Source organism: Amphibalanus amphitrite, unplaced genomic scaffold (assembly GCF_019059575.1).
Source record: "Amphibalanus amphitrite isolate SeventyFive unplaced genomic scaffold, NRLGWU_Aamphi_draft 000606F_arrow, whole genome shotgun sequence".
Lineage (NCBI taxonomy): Eukaryota > Metazoa > Arthropoda > Thecostraca > Balanomorpha > Balanidae > Amphibalanus > Amphibalanus amphitrite.
Window position 1 is genome coordinate 371,047 of NW_024882100.1, and position 19,592 is coordinate 390,638.

The 19,592-nt window shown below is 49.3% G+C and overlaps 1 protein-coding gene across 10 annotated transcripts in view; it reads left to right on the forward strand.

Annotated features, from left to right (window-relative positions):
- The window catches only part of LOC122394698 (mRNA-decapping enzyme 1B-like), a 38,555-nt gene that overhangs the window by 4,732 nt on the left and 14,231 nt on the right, over positions 1-19,592 (forward strand). For 8 of the 10 annotated variants that reach the window (XM_043391759.1, XM_043391753.1, XM_043391760.1 and 5 more), the window contains exons 2-4: positions 2,044-2,183; positions 2,545-2,585; positions 8,807-8,934. In XM_043391759.1, coding sequence (XP_043247694.1) covers positions 2,052-2,183; positions 2,545-2,585; positions 8,807-8,934 — 301 coding nt within the window. In that variant the 5' untranslated portion in view covers positions 2,044-2,051. The remainder of the gene's footprint in view (positions 1-2,043; positions 2,184-2,544; positions 2,586-8,806; positions 8,935-19,592) is intronic. The other 2 variants (XM_043391756.1, XM_043391755.1) reach the window with 1 other exon arrangement.

Consider the following 19,592-nt stretch of genomic DNA (forward strand, 5'->3'; position numbering starts at 1 on the left):
CAGACGCTCGACACGCACATAGACACACACATGACACACGCCATGCGCAACCATGCCATCATCAATCACAGCCACTCGTCACTCCATTAGAAAAATGCCTTCACTGCTATCTTGAAACAGCCCGGGTCGAGATCTCAATCTAGAAAGGCAGTAGGCAGCTGGTTTAAAAGCGCGGTCACTTGGTATGAGAATGCACGCTGCCCAGCCGCAGTGCGCATAACCGGTGGCCGTAGCCCGCCCGTAGGCGACAATCATTCTGGGTGGTGCGGTCACCACTCTATACTAAAGTCCTCCCTGATCCCCCTTACGGAATGCATTATGCAACTATTTTGATTTGTCAGTTCACATTCTCATTTTGCTCCTACCCCACACTCCAGCCTCATTGTCAAAGGACTGCAAAGTGCAAATTCACTATAACTTTGTTAAGTTCTGGCTCCTGTAGGTAAATGTGACACAGCTACTGTCATAATGCTTTGATGTTAAGTTTTGCATGGGAAAATGTAACTCAATATCAATATGCAGGTGGTTGGTGACCCCTCCCAACTCCCATTGCTCATTTTTTAGTCAGTTAGGTACCTACTTTAGTCAATCTTAGTCAATTACTGGGTGGAAGAGATGGAGCTTCCCAACAAAAATGACCGCTGGTCAATCGGCACAGTGGTTGCTGAGATATAAACCTCTCAAAAGCATTTCAGGCCAGGTCGGATGGGATCGGGCCCTCATACTAATATATTTCCTATACATTGGACAGGCAGCTCATCCCTTCTTGTAATAATGGGCTTCTCGTTGTAATGAGCTCGCTTGTAATAATGATCAAAGCTGTAGTGTCTGACTTAACTTAAAGTATGACAGTTCTTAGCTTATGCTGGTAGTTGAAGTTGAAGTTGAATGGTAGTGAGCTGTAGTAGACAAGGTCTATTCAGTGCTCACATCGAGCCGGACTTGGAAATGTTATCAGTTGTGGTGTGAGGAAGCAGGTTCAGCAGCCCTGTGTTGGCCTAGCCTGTTCTTGAACATGTTTGTAGATGGAGCCTCCACCACATTTGAAGGTACCGTGCATCTGCAGTGCCATGAGGTGGCAACATTTTTGAAGGAAGGTATCAGTACGGCAATCTCCACAATATCATGTCAGCAGTCAGCACAGGGTGGAGCTTGCCCCCAGTGTGCAAAGTGATGCAGATATACATCTGTTGGTGCGATTATAACCAAATTGGTGTGGTGTACATTTTGCTTGGAGTTTTGTGGCCCTCAGTAGTCAGTGGTATTCACTGTGATTTAATTTGTATTTTGATTTTGTCTTTTCACAAGTTCAGATTTACAGATTATGTAGCATAGGTTCCAGAATCCAGATCTTGTTCGGTGCAGTCTGGTGAGGATTTCTAGTCTGGTTAGTGCAGGCAGCTGGTGCAGATTTGTCACCGACTTTCACATCAACCCTGTTGCCATGCTTCGCTGTCGCCTGTCTGGCATTACACCTACACAGTACCTACTTATCACCTATCTGGCACAACTACTTTACACCTATCTAACCCCTCATATTAAGTGAGGTGAGGTACATTGCTGGAAGGCTACCACACCACCCACCTCTGATGAATAGGACTATGATTGCTACAATTGGATCACTCTCACATTCAACATTGTCCTAACCACCTCCCCAATTCATCATCATCATCATGAACCAAATTTAAATGTCTGTCGTATCATCCATTGGGCAAGTGTCCATTTAGTCTTTCAAAAGTAATCAGATTGGTGAGAATGGGACTTTTCAGACTTCTGGCTGTCTTTCTGAACCAAACCATTTTCACCCCCCCCCCCAAGCTGGGAGACTCGCTCTCAGATTGGGAGTGAATTCGGTTTGGTCAGTAATGCGATCGGAAACTGTGACTCTCCCAGCCCCACGCTGCCACGTCGATTGGCGATTGGTACTACTGTTTAACCTGCTGTCGGCTATGTCTGGCCAAGTAACCTCCACACAGCCCTTACCAGAGTCCAGAGCCCCCTCAACACCTACCGCTCACACCCACTCCATTCTTTTGCCGGCAGACAGAAGTATGGCAGACCGGGTGAACTCTCAGCAGATGAACCTGACGGCAGTGCGCCGTCACGATCCGTACGTGGAGGATATTGTGGACAGTGCCACCCAGGTGGCAGTGTACGAGTACTCGTCAGAGACGAGCGAGTGGGTGAGTTCAGACGCCGGCTGGGCGTGAAAAGGCGTCTGGTGAGGATGAACGGGAAGAAGTTTTAAGTCCTCTAATTTTGATATCTTGTGCTGTGTTTTAGTGGATTTATAACATACGAATAAGTGTGCTAACCTTGACTGGCATAAATTCATGCCTGATACTTTGTGACCTGTATAATGCCTCACTGCTCTCGACGTTTAAAACAATTTGGACATGGTTGGATATATGCTCCACTGGCCAGGATGATTGAATAATTTGCGTAGGCTCAATGATTCGTCGCGTGTCCTTCGCGGAAGTCTTGAAACTGTTTATGCCATTAGTCACTGATCACATTTTGATCTGTTCCATGCTCTCTTTTCAGCAAAAGACAGATATGCAAGGAGCGCTGTTCGTCTATAAAAGGTAAGGAAAATACCCGTAACGGCACCATCCAACCTATTTTATTCCACTGTCAGTCGGATGAACGGATCGTTCCTGTTTCAATATGAAACGGTTGGTTCGATGTTGATCAAAGAACAAAATGAGTTCTATTCTTTCCCGTGTAAAACACTCAGTTATATGCATCGTTATCCGTGACTGTACTCTGTCTGCGTCAAGCGGCCCCACCTTAGGCACGCATACATCGACGCTAGTTTACTTCCGTCCCTGTAGGTGGCAGTAAGAACGCTCTAGCGGTCCCAACACCGCCGCTACCCACCGGAACGGCGATTTCTACATTAGCGAACGACCTTGCTGGTATACGATCATGAATACCAACCAAATAGCTGACCCAAGCCACTGGGGACGGGCTGTGGGAAGCGTGGCGGAACGGGTGATAGTGCTGCCACCTCGCGGGAATATTTATCGCGACCTGCTGAGCGATCTGCGTGTTGTCTGCTTGGGGCGGTCGAGCGTGCGTCCAGGGAAGACGGGCGTGTGTGCCTGACTGGTGATGGCGTCAGGAGGCGGGGAGGCGGCACGGATCATTGAACTGCACTCTTGGGAGGGAGTGGAGGGGAAGAGGGAAGATGACCGGTGCGTGGTGGGTGATTACCAGCTAGAGGGCGGAGATAACAGCGCGCTGTTATCTCCGCCCTTACTTACCCTCCTTACTTCGCCCCGCTGCAGCGGGGCGAAGTAAGGAGAGCCTTAATAATTGGAGAGAATAGATGTACAAAAATTTCGAGGCTTGAGAGGCACTGAAAATGGAAGAAACATTTTGGTAGCCATTTTTAACCAAGACGTCGGCTCCACGTTTAACGTTCCTCGCTTCTATTCAAAGAGAAAAGCCACCTAACTTTACCCTTCTTACAGTTCCCATTCATTGACCTATTCCGCTCCCACCAATACTCCTCGGCACCCTGCGGGCGGTCGTGTAGACTCCATACCCGGTGCCTTGCAGACTCCATGCCCGATGTAGTCCCGATTCTGTCACACAGATGGCACCACCGTCGGCACACCTGATCCCCGATTAGCACCGGGCGGGATGGCAGAGATCCACGTGTCATCGGCCTCCGACTGGATGGCTTCATCTGTCAGTTAGTGATCGGGAACCCGATGGCCGGCACCGCGCCCTCCTGACCGGGGCGGAACGGGGATGGGACGCTGGTGACCAACGAAGTCTGGGCGCCCTTGGAAACCAAACATGATCCTCATGGTTTGGATGCAAGGGAAAAGAAAAGAGCTGACCAGTCAGCTTTATGGAGGATGATCTGCATCTTTACTTTTTCTGGAGGCCTCTGAAAGAAGACGCCTTGACAGTTTGTTGTCCAACAGAAGTTTTTGTATCCTAAAGATGCTGCTAATTGACCACGCTTTACAAAGAAGTTGCATAATGCCACCAAGATGGATGGTTTGGTAGTTTCTCTGGCTGATCTAGGACACCTGGCGTGGCCATCTCCCAACACGTCACCACGCTGCTCAGTTGGTCTCTCAAAGGAACTCTCAAGGGACGTGCCTGAGGAGGCACCAACCCCGCCTATATGACCTGTTAATTAGTCCTACATTCGCCGCTCAGCCGGCTGTCCTCGGCCATTCTGGCGGCGTTTCCCGGCCACCGCCGTGCCTGGTATGCCTTGCGGTTCCTGCTCCCTGTGACCGCTGACGGCGGCAGTGCAGTGCTGGCAGTGCACCGGCGTGCCTCCGCCTGCCAGCAGTGTGGCGGTGACCATCGGACCGGCGCCGCCGGGTCGCGTTAGAGGACATAGTTTGGCCGGTGGCTGTTGCGAGCTCGTACTGAGACGACGCCGGCGCCGCGGCGGGGCGTGGTGAGAATGAACGGCACGGCACTTGTGTTGCATTCGTGGCATATCGTAGCATAAGAGCGTAGCCTAGAACGACTGGATGCATTCTGTCTGACGGTTGTGGAACGGTCTGCCCATGCGGCATCTCGCCTTCTGTCCTTTGGATTGTGTCAGGCTGGCGCGGCGGCCAGCCTGTGTTGACCAGCCTGAAGCCAAAGTAACTTATGGCTTATGGAAACAGACAGCCGTTTCCGCTAGGCGACTGGGCATCAGCTTGGATACTGTTCGAAGGTCGCTGGGTGACCTAGTCAGTCTACTGGTGCTGTGTCACTGTAGGCGTCTGGCGAGCCGAGCCGAGCCCTGACGCTCGCTTCTGCGCACCCACCGAGCAGCTATTCTCCGGTCCCAGGAGATGTAGTGATTACACCCAGCCGGCCGCTCTGTCGAAAACGCACACGCGGTGACGCAACGTCACGTGGTCACACGGCCTACGGCGAGTCTGGACCTTGGTGGCTTTCGCTAGCTGGACCGTGTTTGGTTTAACGTTACCGTCGCCTCTTGGCGGTTTTTGGTTTCCAGAATTACCGGACCTGAGAAGAGTGGAAAAATTATCGAGTGCTACATAGCGTCATGTTTGCGGATAGTTGCCACACACTGTGCGGACAACAGCAAGGCTTAGGACCACCAACGAATCATCATTATTATTCGGTGTCTCAAAATGCGTCAGTAGCGCGTCATTATGACACAGGATCCGTTGCATCGGTAATGTTTCGCCGCTAATTCGACTATGGCTTCAGCGTGGCACTGTTGGCTAGAGCCAGTGGCTGAGGCGTTACGATGGCAGCTTTCAATATCTAATTTTCTGACACCCTCTGGTAATAGCTTTGTTGTTCCCTTTAGGAGACTAAGGACCCCATTTTATTGTAGATTCAAGACTCGTGGCCTACAGGATAGGAGCGTCCCGAGTTGGCGAGCGGTACGGCCAGAGGGCATAGTACGAACACGGCGCATGGCGCAGTGATCAGCTGGGCAGCGGCGGCGGCGAAAGTGGCGCAGCGGCCGTGCTCGGAATGCCTCGAATGGCTACGGTCTGAAGCGATCGTCGCGCTCGGAGACGCGTTTGTCGTCGCTGCTTTGATCCACCGCGGGTCGCTACGAGCGCGTAGTTTGTGCTGTAGTTTGTACAGCCTTGAGATAGGAATCAGCACTCACCTGACCTGCTGCGTATGCGGACAGAGTCGCGTGGTGTGTTCTACTTCTGTCGGTCAGTGTGTACGGGTATTAGGTCCTCGGTCGTACACACAGCAGCTGTGGCGATTAAAGCGGTGGCTTTGAGACAGAAACTCGAGTTGTAGCTGTCTTGCTTGTGTTGATGCGATAGGATTGGCCCGGAATCACTACACTTGATTCCCGGATCCACTTCATTTACGAAGCTGAGGATAAACGATTGCTGTTTCTCTCAAGTGGGCTTGGAATGGCCGTAGGAGTCGAAGCTTCCTTGAGCCTCCATAAATGATGAGTTAAAAATGTTTAATCATATTCAGTTCATTTGTTTGTTTTAACAAACGACCTTCTGATCTGTCATTATGTTCCTTTGCTCCTTTTAGAATAGCCGCTCAAAAGAGCGGCTTTTCTATTATAGTTCGTATTTTTCGTTGGCGTATATTATATTATTCGTTAGCGGTCTACTTTTTCTTCTTGAACCCATCAACATCACCTGCGCTGCCAATGGGCTCTTGGTTCGCTCGTTCAATGTTTAAATATTCGTGAGGCACTGGTAAATGCTTTTCCAGTTGCTCGGCCGTTTCTTCACACCCTCTCGTCTTCGGCCCAACGCCAGTAAATTATGTCATCTCTGCAATTTCACACGTTAGTAAACGGTTGCCTTGTTTACCTTCCCTACGGTCGTTTTGTCTCCATTATTTCACACCGGAATGCTTACGATGAACATGACCAACATTACATCCGTTTCTGATAAACACGGCGACACTTTCTAACGGTGTGATACTCGTACATGTATACGACATCCCATCGACATCGCGTATCTTTCGCTCGTGTCCCGTTCGTATGGCTGCTATTTATAGCACGTCGCTGGTGCTTTATCACGGCTATCCGTTAATCCTTCGAATTGGGGTGTGGTAAGCGCTAAGTGGCCTTAATTCAGTCCGACCTTCCATGACCTACATTGTGTTCCGTACGCTGTTTCCGAACGCTGTCACTCGCACGAGATCGATGAGAGCTCCCTCACCGCGTTTGAGGGCGAAGAAAAATGTGTGTGCCTTGTCACGGTGTTGTAGGTTTGTTTGGCGTGATGCCCGCCTTAAGTTTGTGTCATACCCCTTGTTCATTCATTGGCGTGCGTTCGCAGTGTGATACAGCTGTTAAGTCTGCTAGTGGAGCTGACTCGGCGCCGAGATTCGGCCGCTGTTTCTCTGGTTGGATATGTTTCCGACATAAACACAGTCCGCTGGGACGCCGCCGCGCCCCGTTGGGCGGTTCCTGTGCCGGTCGGAGGGTGAGAATTGAACCCTCCGGCGCTTACCTGGAACAGCTTCACGTCTCCGCTGCCGTCAGCTGTGGTGCTATCCTCTGGTTCTCGGAGTTGTCGGTGTGTAGTTTCGCTCACTCGAAGCGGGCGCCGTCCGCTGCCGGAGCTATCCGGAGGGGTCTCCCTCGGAGGGACCCCGTGCACCGCCGGGGTGCTCCCTAGGGGCGCGCCGCCCCTCACTGGCTCCCGGCCTGGCACACGACCTCTAGCCGTTGGCACTGGGACACCGCCGGACCTCTGCCCTCACTCGTAGCTCGCTTGCTCGCTCGCTCGTTCGCGCGTTCGCCGCTGCTCCGCGATCGGTGGTGCACCTTCTCACGCAGCGCACGGCGCCCGACTAGCGGCGCGGCGCGCGCGAGCCGCCACCGCCGAGGCCGGGCGGTGGGCGGCGGTCGGCGGTGGCGATGGCGGTGGCGGCGCCCGTTTCGAGGACAGATGCAGCCCCGACGGCTCTGGTGGGTGGTGTGGACGGGAGCGGTGCTCGGATATGGAGACCTGTAGTGTGGTGAGACTATATATGCTGTTCTGGGACTTTTGTTCGTGCGCGCTTTGTCAGATCTGTCTATATTTATTTCTTTTCTATTACTTCTAGTTCTGCATTGTTTACGTTCGTTTATTGCTGTTCAATAATCCATCACATGTATTCTGCCCGTGGTCATGCTCAAATAACGAGATTTCCGAATATCTATATCCATTTGACGTTCTTTTTACCGCATCATTTGCTGTCACCCTCGCCCGCCCGCGGTTCTCTCCTGCGGCTCGCCGGTCGCTCGCAGCGGTCAGTCAGTCTGTCCGATCAACTTCCCGCCGCGGGAGGTTTGTTGTGGGCGGCTCCGTGCTGCGTCCTGTTTGGGACGGCGGACGGTGGCGGTGCCTGGCGCCGCGATGACGCTGATGACGCTCTGATGACGCCCAGCGGACGATCGTCGTGTCGTACCGACGAGGCGGCGCCGCTGAGACCTCATCAGAGAACGAGCGGGCGGTGTCGCACGCGACCTGTCCCTCCCCTGCTCCTCCCTTCCACGCCCTGCCCCGCCTCGTCCCACCCTGACACCCCGAACTAGCCCGACGTGATCATTAGAAGTCGGCTCTATAGTTGGCCAACGCAGAATCACAAACCGCGGACGAGCGCGGTCGTGGAACCGCCTCAGTGCAGCGACCGGCCCACGCATGTGTAAATGTTAGGATCGGAAGCTATATCTACCGTCGCTCTCGTCTGGTCCAGAGTCGCTCTATGTGGAGCGGAACGGTCTGAGCTGGCGGAAGAGTAACAGTGTGTCCCTGGAAGCAGCGGACGAAGCGCGTTTAGTGTAATCGAGACTAGTTTGTGCCCAGTCTGCGGCTTGAGTCATGCGGCAGAGTCGGTGCGTTTTAACGGCGCCGTCTTGCGTGCTGCGAAACTGGCCTATGACGTGAATTGTATTGTTTAAAGTGGTTTTGCCGGAAATGACGTTTTTACATGACGCTTGTAGAGGTGGTTGGTATCTAGCTGTAACCAGCTGACGTCATAACTCGTATTAAAAAGTGTTCACTTGTGAAGTCAACCTTACAAAGTGGTCAGCCTCCGCAGTTGCCGCCCCCCCCCCCCCCCTTCCCTCTCTCCTAGTCAACTGTGCCCGTAATAAATCCATTTTACAGTCAGCGACATGGGCCTGGCTGTGCCGCTTGCCGGGGTCACCGCAGGCACCATCAGCTGACTATCGATCCCCGTTGCAAGACCGTCGTCCACGGCCTCAGTAGTGCTGAAGCGGCTGTGTTAGTGGTATGGTGTCTGCGTTTGTGTTCTAATTTTCCTCTTACCACCGTCTTTTACCGCGGCGCTGTATCACTGATTGTGTGTGGTTTTGTTTCAGAACGGGTCCACCTTACCACAGTTTCATGGTGTTGAACCGGCTGAACACAAGTAACCTGCTGCAGCCGCTGACTGGGGAACTGGAGTTTCAACTGCAGGCACCGTTTCTGCTCTACAGAACGTCTCAGGGTAAGGAAGCGGCGAAACCCGGCCGCGTGTGATGTCTCTCTCGCACGCATGCATATAGCTGGTTACGAGCGAGCGAGCGCAGCGAGCGAAGTGAGTCTTTTCAATATAACGGAAAAATCTCAGTATGAGCGGCCCGGCCCGGCCCGGCCCGGCCCGGCCTGTAACGCTTTTGAGAGGCTTATATCTCAGCAACCGCTGGACCGATTGGCCTGCGGTCTTTTTTGTTGGGTAGCCCCATCCCTTCTACCCCGTAATTGACTACTTTTGATACATCTCAGTGACCGTCGTGGCACGTGCCACGTGAAAAGTCAAGGGTGTTCAAGCTGTTTTGCAAAAGTAGTGATTTTGAGAGGCTCATATCTCAGCAGCCGCTTGGGTGATTGACTTGCGGTAATTTTTGTAGGGCAGCAGCATCCCTTCTACCCAAAATAGGATACTCTCGATGCATGTGGGTCACCCCCAGTGCACGTGCAAAATACAACAATAAGAGGTGCCAAATTTGTTCCCATTTCAGTAACTCGGTAATTACTGGGGCGATTTCGCTGAAACTTGGCATACAGGTAGGCACCCACCAGGCAATGCATTCCCATGTGTTACGGTTAGGGTGCTACTGCACGTGCGCACGTGCAGGGGGCGTTTCCAGATCTCGAGAACGGCTGGGCCGATTGCGCTCAAATTTGGTACACGGTTGGGGACCAATTAGTAGGGTGCCGTGCAAAAGTCATTTTGGAGCCCGTTTGCACGTGCGCACGTGCAGAATGCCGCTTCCAGATCTCAGGAACGGCTGGGCCGATTGCGTTCAAATTTGGCACACCGCTAGCGACCAGTTAGAAGGGTGCTTTGCGCAAGCCCGTTGGAAGCACCCTCTCGCCCTTCCGCACGTGCAGGGCTCACTATCTCGCTCGCTCGTTCTTCGCCCAAAAGGCGTTTTACTGGTATACAACTGCACACATGGTGTAAAACTGACCCATTAAAACAAAGCTACCGTCCTACTGCGTCTTTTACGACAAACTCAACAGCTGTATGCGATGCAATGGACCTCCACAGAACCCACCAACCATATGCCCTCTCGGATATGCTCCCATCCTGCTGTTTCGGCCGGCTGTTTCTGCTCTAACAGCGACTGTGCGGCACGGACGGTGTCTCTGACGGGGTGTTGGCGGCGCGGGCCGGTAGAACACACCTGTCTGCTGGCTCACCGGCCGACCTGCCGGCCAACCGCCCGGTCGCCGCTCTCGAGACTGTTTGTTTATACCCGCCAGGCGGTGTGTAGGCAGCCTGCCCCACGTGAACGCACCGGGCGGCCCGCCCAGGCCGACTGGACGGTGGATAGGCACTAGGTTAGGCAGTAGGCAGCCTGCCCCACGTGAACGCACCGGGCGGCCCGCCCAGGCCGACCGGGCGGCGGGAAGGCACTAGGTTAGGCAGTAGGCATGCCCCACGTGAACGCAGCCCGGCCCACTCGGCGGGTCACTGCAGTGCGCGCTCAGGTATGGGCTGGTTTGACTGGTGTGTTGCATTACTTGTCCGGCATCCGTTTTTTCGTCATGAAGTGAACCACTGAGATGGATGAAAATAAGGTTAAGGTGAACGGGTATTTTGAGTGCACTGATTCTGGGCGAACGAATTAAGAGTGCCGAAAATGCAGTATGACGTATGGCTGTTGACATCCGGATTTTTTTATCACGTAGTGCAGTCACTTTTGCTGTTCTTGTTTTATTTTCATAACGGATTTCTTCTTTCTTATTGCGTTCCGTTTCTCAAACGATTGGTTGACTGAGATAAGCACGTATATTGTCTGAGATTCAGCTGGTTCTTGCCAATGCGCGCTTGACTTGTGCAGTGTGCACGTCGCGGTAGTGGCAGCTCCACCTGGGTGGGCGGACCCGGAGAGGTTGAGGGGGTTATGAGAGGGTAGAGGAGGTCGGAGGGGGAGAGGGGGTCGAAGAGGGTGCGCTCGGTCGGCCAGAGGGGGAGGGAGAGGGTAGATGGGGTCGGAGAGGGTTCGCCCGGTCGGCCACTCCTCATCTCGGCGGCCCATCCATCGCTGTCGCTCGAGCTGCCGCAGCTGTCGGCGCGCGCTTCCGACGCACACTGGGCCGATCGCCAGGTCTAGCACGACATGGGTAAAAAATCGAACTTTGTGGATGTGCAATGAAACCTATACCAATTTGTTCAAAAATGATCATACTACATTGCTGTGGTCTTTGTTTTCCAACGCAATTGCTATTTCATGGCGAAAACTCAGCTTAAACACGAACTTCGGAATCGTTTGGACCGAACTCGTCCCCCGCACTCTTCGACAGCGTATCTTTGATCCACGAAAACAATCACAATTTGAGGAGGAATTCCACATTTATATACATCAAACGATAGCTCCAGGTCTGCAGAACACACATAACCACATGAAAATGGCGAACTCTTACTTGGTTATGATGTATTTGTACCGCAAAGATTTAAAGACGAAAATATAATTTCACATAATTGATGTAACACACAAATAGACTTTTAAAAAAAGTACCGCAGAGTACCGCTTCGAAAATCTCGCTACATGTCAATGATTCATTGCACTACAAGATCCAACAGTCATTTTTTGCGACTTTTTGCGACTTTGGATGTAGCAGCTAAACATCAACCCGCGCCGGACCGGTGCTCGGCGTCAAACGCGCCGGGCCGGGAGGTGTTGATTGAACACTCCCCTTCTAACTCGGCTCTTGGGCCACATAGCGACACGTAGTAAGTGGCATTCGAAAGAGCGCCCGAAATTCCAGATGGAGTAATTAGTCATTTCTAGGTCAGGTCAAAGGTCACGTCACCAGAGGTCATCAAAGGTAAAATGTTGCATATATCAACATTTCTCGAAAAGCGGCCCTTACCTCGGGGGCCAATAGAGCTACATCGTCGCGGAAAAGTGCATTCAATTGCTCTTTTAGCGGTCTTTCTGAAATAAGCCCTCAGATTTGGCTTAACCCTCGCCCCTAGTGGTGTTTTTCCAGCCGCGAACGTATAGAAGGGGTCCGTTGGACCCCCCGCCGTTTCGCCCCTGATCGAGCTAGAGCTTCGCGGAAAAGACGAGCGTGTTGCCCGTGACAAGAGGAAGCTGATGATACCCAATTGTAAGGTCCTAGGTCATCGGTTGACCTTCCAGGTCAGGTCAATGACCCAAAAGTCGGGAAAATCGGGACCTGTTAGAACGTCGTAAAGGGTGGCTGCTATGGGTTTTTTGGGTGCTGATCACGAATATAATGTTAGTTACGATCATAGATGATGTCTTCATACATTTAGGTCAGGTCGGGTCAGGTCAGGTCAGGTCAACCAGTAAGGGTTTTGCCGGGTATTTGCAGTAGGTGGCAACCGCCTCTGACAGCTTTGTAACATGTCACGAAGGCACCAAAACTACATAGTAAATGTTCAAATGGTTGCTAGATTCGAATTCAGCCCCAAAAACTAGCCTAGAAACATGTAAAACTCGAAAAAGTGAACCAAGGTCATCAAAGGCCAATGACCTTACCTGACCTTCTGGTGACCTTGACACCCACCCTAATGCATGGGAGCAACATAATATCCCATGTTTGAACGCTTTAAACCAAGAAAAGACTGCAAACCAGCGGCTAATGCGAGCCGACATACGCTGAATCGCGATTCCGGCTTAACATGGTCTCGAAAGAAGGTCACAGGTCAAAGATCATTAAGGTCAGGGTCATTAAATTTTCAGGTTAGCTGTAAAAGTAGTTATCGCGAGGGTACTGAAAGTTTCGTTGCGATCGGCCGCTTTTTACGCGAATTACTCGCGAAAAACCAAGGGTTCCGTTCGAAGATTCAGGCCCTGTCGCGCTAGAATGGCATATCGGCCCACTGTGCGACGGTAGGGTAAGGGCGGGTAAGAGTACGCATCAGCTGTTTCGGTTGCTTAGCAACGCGGGTTTGTCGAGTTCATGAAGTGACATGAAGCCGCCAGTGCGTGCTTGTCACCAACGGAACGTGGGCGTTGAGCGTCGACGCTGTTGAGTTTAAGGCGATGAATATTATTTTCGAGCGTTATGATATTATTATGGTATGGTACAATAATGTTGATACTTGGCAGTTCAGATAAGGTACATTTCCGCGATTGTTGTGGGAAACTTGTGAGGTTATCTCAGTCGGTGACACACCAGGGAAATAAGCTAAAATTAGAGCGCTCTATTTATTGCTCCCGCTACTTCACCGTCTCCCATAGGGTCCTGTGTTGAGCTGGTGTCGAGGCTCTAAAAATGACGCCGATTTTTGCACCCTTCTCACGAAAACCGCTCGGACCGCCTGGAAACTAATTGTTCCGCTCTAAAAATTTCATGATCGACGGGAAAATGAATGAGGAAAAGATTGGTCCTGAAATAATTCTGAACTCCCTGTAGAACATATCGAAATATGGCTGCAAACTAGGAGCATGTCAAAATCGACAAAACGATACAAATAAACTTACCGGGATTTTTTTTTTATTTTCCATGCATCTGTGTATGAAATCAGTTGGTTTTTCGGAAAGATAATCTTCTGTTTAATAAATAATTCCACAATTGCAATCGAGAAAAAAAAACATTTCTGCTGCGACGGCAGTTTTGGCATTGTGCCAGTAGTGTGGCGTGCGCGGTGCTGCGTGGTCGTCGGGACGGAGTTGTGAGTATTTTCGGTGTTTTAAATGGTTGATGGCCATTTGAACCAGCTTTATATTATTTCCTACAAATTTTTGCATCAAATTATTGCTTTGAAAGACCATTGAAACCCCTTATCCCTTCATGAAACACGATCATATTTATCGTCGACGAAAATGGCGCGGGACCTCATGTGCGTTCCGATCGAAATAAATCGTAAATTAAATAATATTCGATGATAAGTATCATATTCTAGTGACACATTTTCATAAAATAAGGCATAAACTTTGCAAGGAAGTCAACATTGGATGATTGGATTCTTATTTTGCTCACATATCCTTGTGTAGTCAAATGGCTCAATTGTTAGATAAATGTAAGCATATGTTTTGGCTTGATGTTTGCTGTGAAACCACCCAGCCACTTGCTGGTTGAGTGGTTTTTGATAATAACATGATAATCATTTCTCCTTTTCCTTAAAAGAAACTAAAATTCTTTTCAAAGTAATCCATTTTTAGGAAAGGCGGCTTGCTCATTGACATTTCATGTTCTTGTTTTGTTATTGCTGGCAGTATTTTGATACAATAATGCAATATGAATTTTTTGCAATAATAAAACCTAAGACAAACCTAGTTAATGCGTCAATCAAACACCCAACAGAAAGATTGTGAGTCCTTGTGACGTGAAGTAGAACATTCTATGAATGTGTTATATAGAATATGCCAAATTTTAAATTAATTATACTGATAGCTGAGCATGTGAATTATGCCACAATATAATTTCATTTTCTGGTTTTGAAATAGCGGGCAGTATTTTACTTCAACAAATGTAATATACATGGTATACATGTTGTTATGTTATGTTAAAAGTTTAATAACAGCAAACAGAAGGGGCTGTTTCAGCAGATAATGTTTGTACCTTATGCATTACCTTTCTTTTCTGCAGGACCATGCTTCCGCTGGGTGGTCGACATTTGCCTCCTGAAGAAGTTGAGCAGCATGAAGACCACCAGATGAGGTGTCTGCAGTTCATGTGGAACTCTGCAGACTACAAGTGTTATGCCAACCACAACCAAAGTGCTGTGATCATGGAGGCATGAACCTCATGACAACACTTCAGATTTGCAGTTGTACCAAAGTGTGATTCAAACCACCTGTGGCATCTCACTCAATGTGTGAACAGTGTGATCATTGTGCAGTGTTCAGCTGCAACTAAGACATTTATTAGTGACTTGTTTTGAATTAGCCACCAAAAGCATTTTTGGGCTGGCTGCTGTAATTTGTTGTGCACTGCGCAATAGTGGTAGTGTTTTGTCACTTGTCAAGTTGTCAGTTGTGCATGTTGCATGTTTCTCTTCCCTCGGCCCTCATTATCAGTTAAGTGGTGAATTGGCATCACTCAGTCTCCCCAGATCTCCATTGACTGTCTGTCAACCACCTAACTTGAGATGGTATTTGCTAATAGTGTCAGAAAAGAAGTGATTGTAGACATTTTTAGGAATATGAGCTCCGTTTCATGCGTGTTGCGGTGGTCATTTTGTCACTTGTCCCATAGTGTAATAAATGGAAACTGTTGTTCCCTTTTCAAGGTACTCGCGGATGCAGAAAGCGTTGGGCCTAATTATTAAACGCACCCTTCTATCAGCGACGCACGAAATCGACAAATATCATCCTTTTTAGAGCAGGAGGAAACGAAAACTTGTGAACATAACTGTACCTACAACAGTGCATAAGGAATTGGAATTCTGGGAGTTTTTGAAATTCGGAGAAACTCAAGTTGTCGACAGGTATGCCCCCGTGTACGTCAAAGACCGCCTAAAAAACAAACGTCTACAAATGAAGGCAGTATTCGTATGTTCGTTGTAATTGCAGCAGCCTAGCAACATGCATTGCGGTCCGATGGCGAATTACACTCGTGCTAAAAAAAAACTATGCCGGTAACTGCCAACGTACTTAGGTCGTAGGTGAGGAGAGGAAGGGTTATGTCAAATGTCAACATCAAAGAAATGGCTTCATCTGAGCTGTGCCTATTGTACATAATTCAACCAATCTATGCATTTCGTTTCTTGCTAGCTGCTCATGCTTTCACTCCTGCTTCAGAGTAATCATCCCATATTGTACGTCTTAAGATATTGATTTCTATGGCAGTTCGCAATTGCTAGCCACGTCTCACCTCAGTTTGGTGGCCCCGCATCGGCCCACTCGGCCGCTCTAAAATTGACTTACGGAGGAGGATGGTGGCTTTTATTTTAGCTTCTCCGCTGACTGCGGGGAGCGCCGTCGCCGAGGTAGGAGCAATAATTAGCTTAAGTTTGGGACTAATTTCCACGCTTAATTAACATTTTAATGTTATTTTAATTAATTCATGTTAATCTTTGACGCATTCTCTTTCTATTGATACCATCCACCGGCCTGAGAAGTACTGCCTTGCTGCGTAAGGGCCGATAAAAGATCACGCTTTTAGGGGTATCTCTTCAACATGGGGCAGGAGCAATAAATAGAGCACTCTAATTTTAGCTTATTTCCCTGGTATGTCACCAACTGATCTGGGGAAATACTGTGCAGTGCAATATTCTGTTTGCGAAGTTTTGCACAACGTTTCGGGGTTGTTTTGTGCGCGAATTGCATGTACGGTAAGAGGACGCACTGTTCAGGAGGGTAAGAGTACGCAGAATTATACATTAAATCGAATATACAGAAATATGCAATTATTAATCTATCGCTCAATGACGTTTGTTTTGTAGGTATATCATCAATGGAGCACTGTGATGCAGATGCGTAGGGTGAAGTCGTATAAGAGTACGCACTTAGTGGATTTCTTGCTCTCATTTGTTTAATATTTGAAAGAAAGAAATCGCAAATAGGGAATATTAAAGGTCATTGAATTAGCCATCAACCCATGGGGCAACGATCCTTCAGCGTAAATGGAAGTGGTCTAAAACTGACATTTTCTGAACCGCTGCAGTTGCGTACTCTTACCATATGGGGTGTGTAAGAGTACGCATGCCAGGCGGGTGGAGTACGCAAGCATATGAACACACACCTATGCAGCTGGTACTGTCCAAATGCTTAACTTCAAACTCAGAAGGAATTTAAGTTAATTCTAGTATCCAAAAAGAAAAACAAAATAAATCTTTCAAGTCTGAAATCATAATCAGGAAATAATCATGTCGTGTGTTTCTTAAAAAATTGCACAATCAAAAGGGAGAATAACTCGTATTTGGAAGAATTTCGGGTACGCATCTGCATCACAGTGCTCCATTGATGATATACCTACAAAACAAACGTCATTGAGCGATAGATTAATAATTTTATATTTCTGTATTTTCGATTTAATGTATAATTCTGCGTACTCTTACCCTCCTGAACAGTGCGTCCTCTTACCGTACATGCAATTCGCGCACAAAACAACCCCGAAACGTTGTGCAAAACTTCGCAAACAGAATATTGCACTGCACAGTATTTCCCCAGATAACCTCACAAGTTTCCCACAACAATCACGGAAATGTACCTTATCTCAACTGCCAAGTATCAAAATTATTGTACCATACCATAATAATATCATAACGCTCGAAAATAATATTCATCGCCTTAAACTCAACAGCGTCGCCGCTCAACGCCCACGTTCCGTTGGTGACAAACACGCACTGGCGGCTTCATGTCACTTCATGAACTCGACCAACCCGCGTTGCTAGGCAACCGAAACAGCTGATGCGTACTCTTATCGCCCGCGTACTCTTACCCGCCCTTACCCTACCCGAAATTCTTCCAAATACGAGTTATTCTCCCTTTTGATTGTGCATGTTTTTAAAGAAACACACGACATGATTATTTACTGATTTATAGACTTGAAAGATTTATTTTATGTTTTTCTTTTTGGATACTAGAATTAACTTAAATGCCCTCTGAGTTTGAAGTTAAGCATTTGGACAGTACAAGCTACATAGGTGTGTGTTCATATGCTTGCGTACTCCACCCGCCTGGCGTGCGTACTCTTACACACCCCATATGGTAAAAGTACGCAACTGCAGCGGTTCAGAAAATGTCAGTTTTAGACCACTTCCATTTACGCTGAAGGATCGTTGCCCCATGGGATGATGGCTAATTCAATGAACTTTAATATTCCCTATTTGCGATTTCTTTCTTTCAAATATTAAACAAATGAGAGCAAGAAATCCACTAAGTGCGTACTCTTATACGACTTCACCCTATGACGTGCGATCCTCAGCGCCGGCGCCGGCGCGGCTCGACGCTGCCGCCCCGGCCGCGGCGGCCGTCTGGCCCCTTTGAGGACGGCGTGACGCCGCGTGACGCTCCCCACCGTGACGGTGACGGGACGTGAGATGTCTGGGCGGGGCTCCAGCGCGGTCAGTGTGGCGGCCCCCCGACTGTTAGACAAGCGGGAACGGTCTGCTGCGCTCTGGTCGCCCGTTCGCGCGAGCGGTGCGGTTTGATCTGATGATGAAGGGGCTCGGCGCTGCGCGGGTCTTCACGGATGGTGTATGGCGTGATGCTCTGTAACATAATTCACCAGATGGCAGATAAGTTGACCCTCTTGGAGATTAGGTCAAGATGTATGTGCTGCAGCATCCGCTCAAGTCCTTGGAGAATGGAGATGTCTTTTGTGTGAGACATAAGAGACGCTTCCGTCATTGTTGTAGGTATGCATTTCTTACTGTCGATTAAACACGTTTTAACGGCACAGTTAGGCTAGCCCTATGTTAAGGCTGGCTATAGCATAATTCGATCGGTGTTGTGTGAAATTTGCGGTCACTACTCCATCGTATTCTGGTTTGTGCTTCTCTGTCTTTCTCTGTGATTTTCGCAGTGGTAACATTGCCAACTACTTTCTGTAATTTGAGGGGCTTTTTACGATGATCGATGTCTCTTCACTTTCTTTCTGTCTCTTGTCAAGCTGGAAGTGTTGCCAGTAGTACGCCGGACGCCGGTAGTATGTTCTAGTAATGCTACGGGTAGTTGGCTGGTATTTTCACCGAGTCAAGCTGATGAAAGTGAGAAGCAGATGACGAAGGTGGACGATCAAGGCTAGATAACCTGCCTCGGTGTCTACTCATCTTCCGTTGAGGGTTGTTCAATGTTCACCACTCACTTCTCTCGCTTCCTGTCTTGTTCGTGCATATCATCTGACGGCCGTGCACCTTTTCGGATGGTCGTGTGGCAAGCTCGGCTGTGCAGTGTGACCTCCGACGTGCACTTACGGTCCGCGCAATCTCCTGTGACGACACTGCAAATGGAGCGGCAAGGTTCCCCTCATTTTGGTTGTCACCTGGTGTACCCTTTACGGCGGAGGTTAGGCTCAAATTTATCTGCGATCAACTGACAGCACGTTTGTTGCCAAAGGTTCTTCCATATCTTAACTTGTGAGATGCAATCGCATGCATCGCTCGGCAGTTGCTTGTCACTGGGCGGATTGAACCAACATATAGTTATTCATCATAGCTCATGTAGTCAAGACAGCTCTCCATATGCGGACATTTCTTCTCCCCATGTATGTAGTTCCAAATCGAGAGGCCCATTCTCCCCACCATCTATCCCGCCTCCGACTCAGGAAGTTGTACCCACGACCACTCGGCGGCGTGGCGACCTTGTCCTGCGACCTTCAGTTTCCGCTCACTGGTCTCGGCGGCCCGTCAGGTGAGCTGCGGCGGCGAGTCGGAGGTGAGATAATTCACTCAGCCGAGTGACTGCCGGAACACAGCCGTCAGCTTAATGCCGCGAGACAGAAAGACGGCTCCTGTGTCGTCGCTACTTGTCATCAAGTCAGTTTTTATCCTTTCTAAAACCAGTTTGTGTTTAACCTCTGATGTTTTATTTAGCGTGCGTTCGACATCCGGAAAATGAGGGATAATTATCCGGGGTCACCGGTAATAATTTGGTATTGCAGGGACTATTGATGCAATTAGTCATATTTTTATATTGTTTTTGCTTCAGTAATGGCTCTTTTACTCGTTGGCATGTCCGTTGCGCAATGCGCACGGTGTCAGCCTAAAACACCGAGTGATCCCGTTGGTCCCGG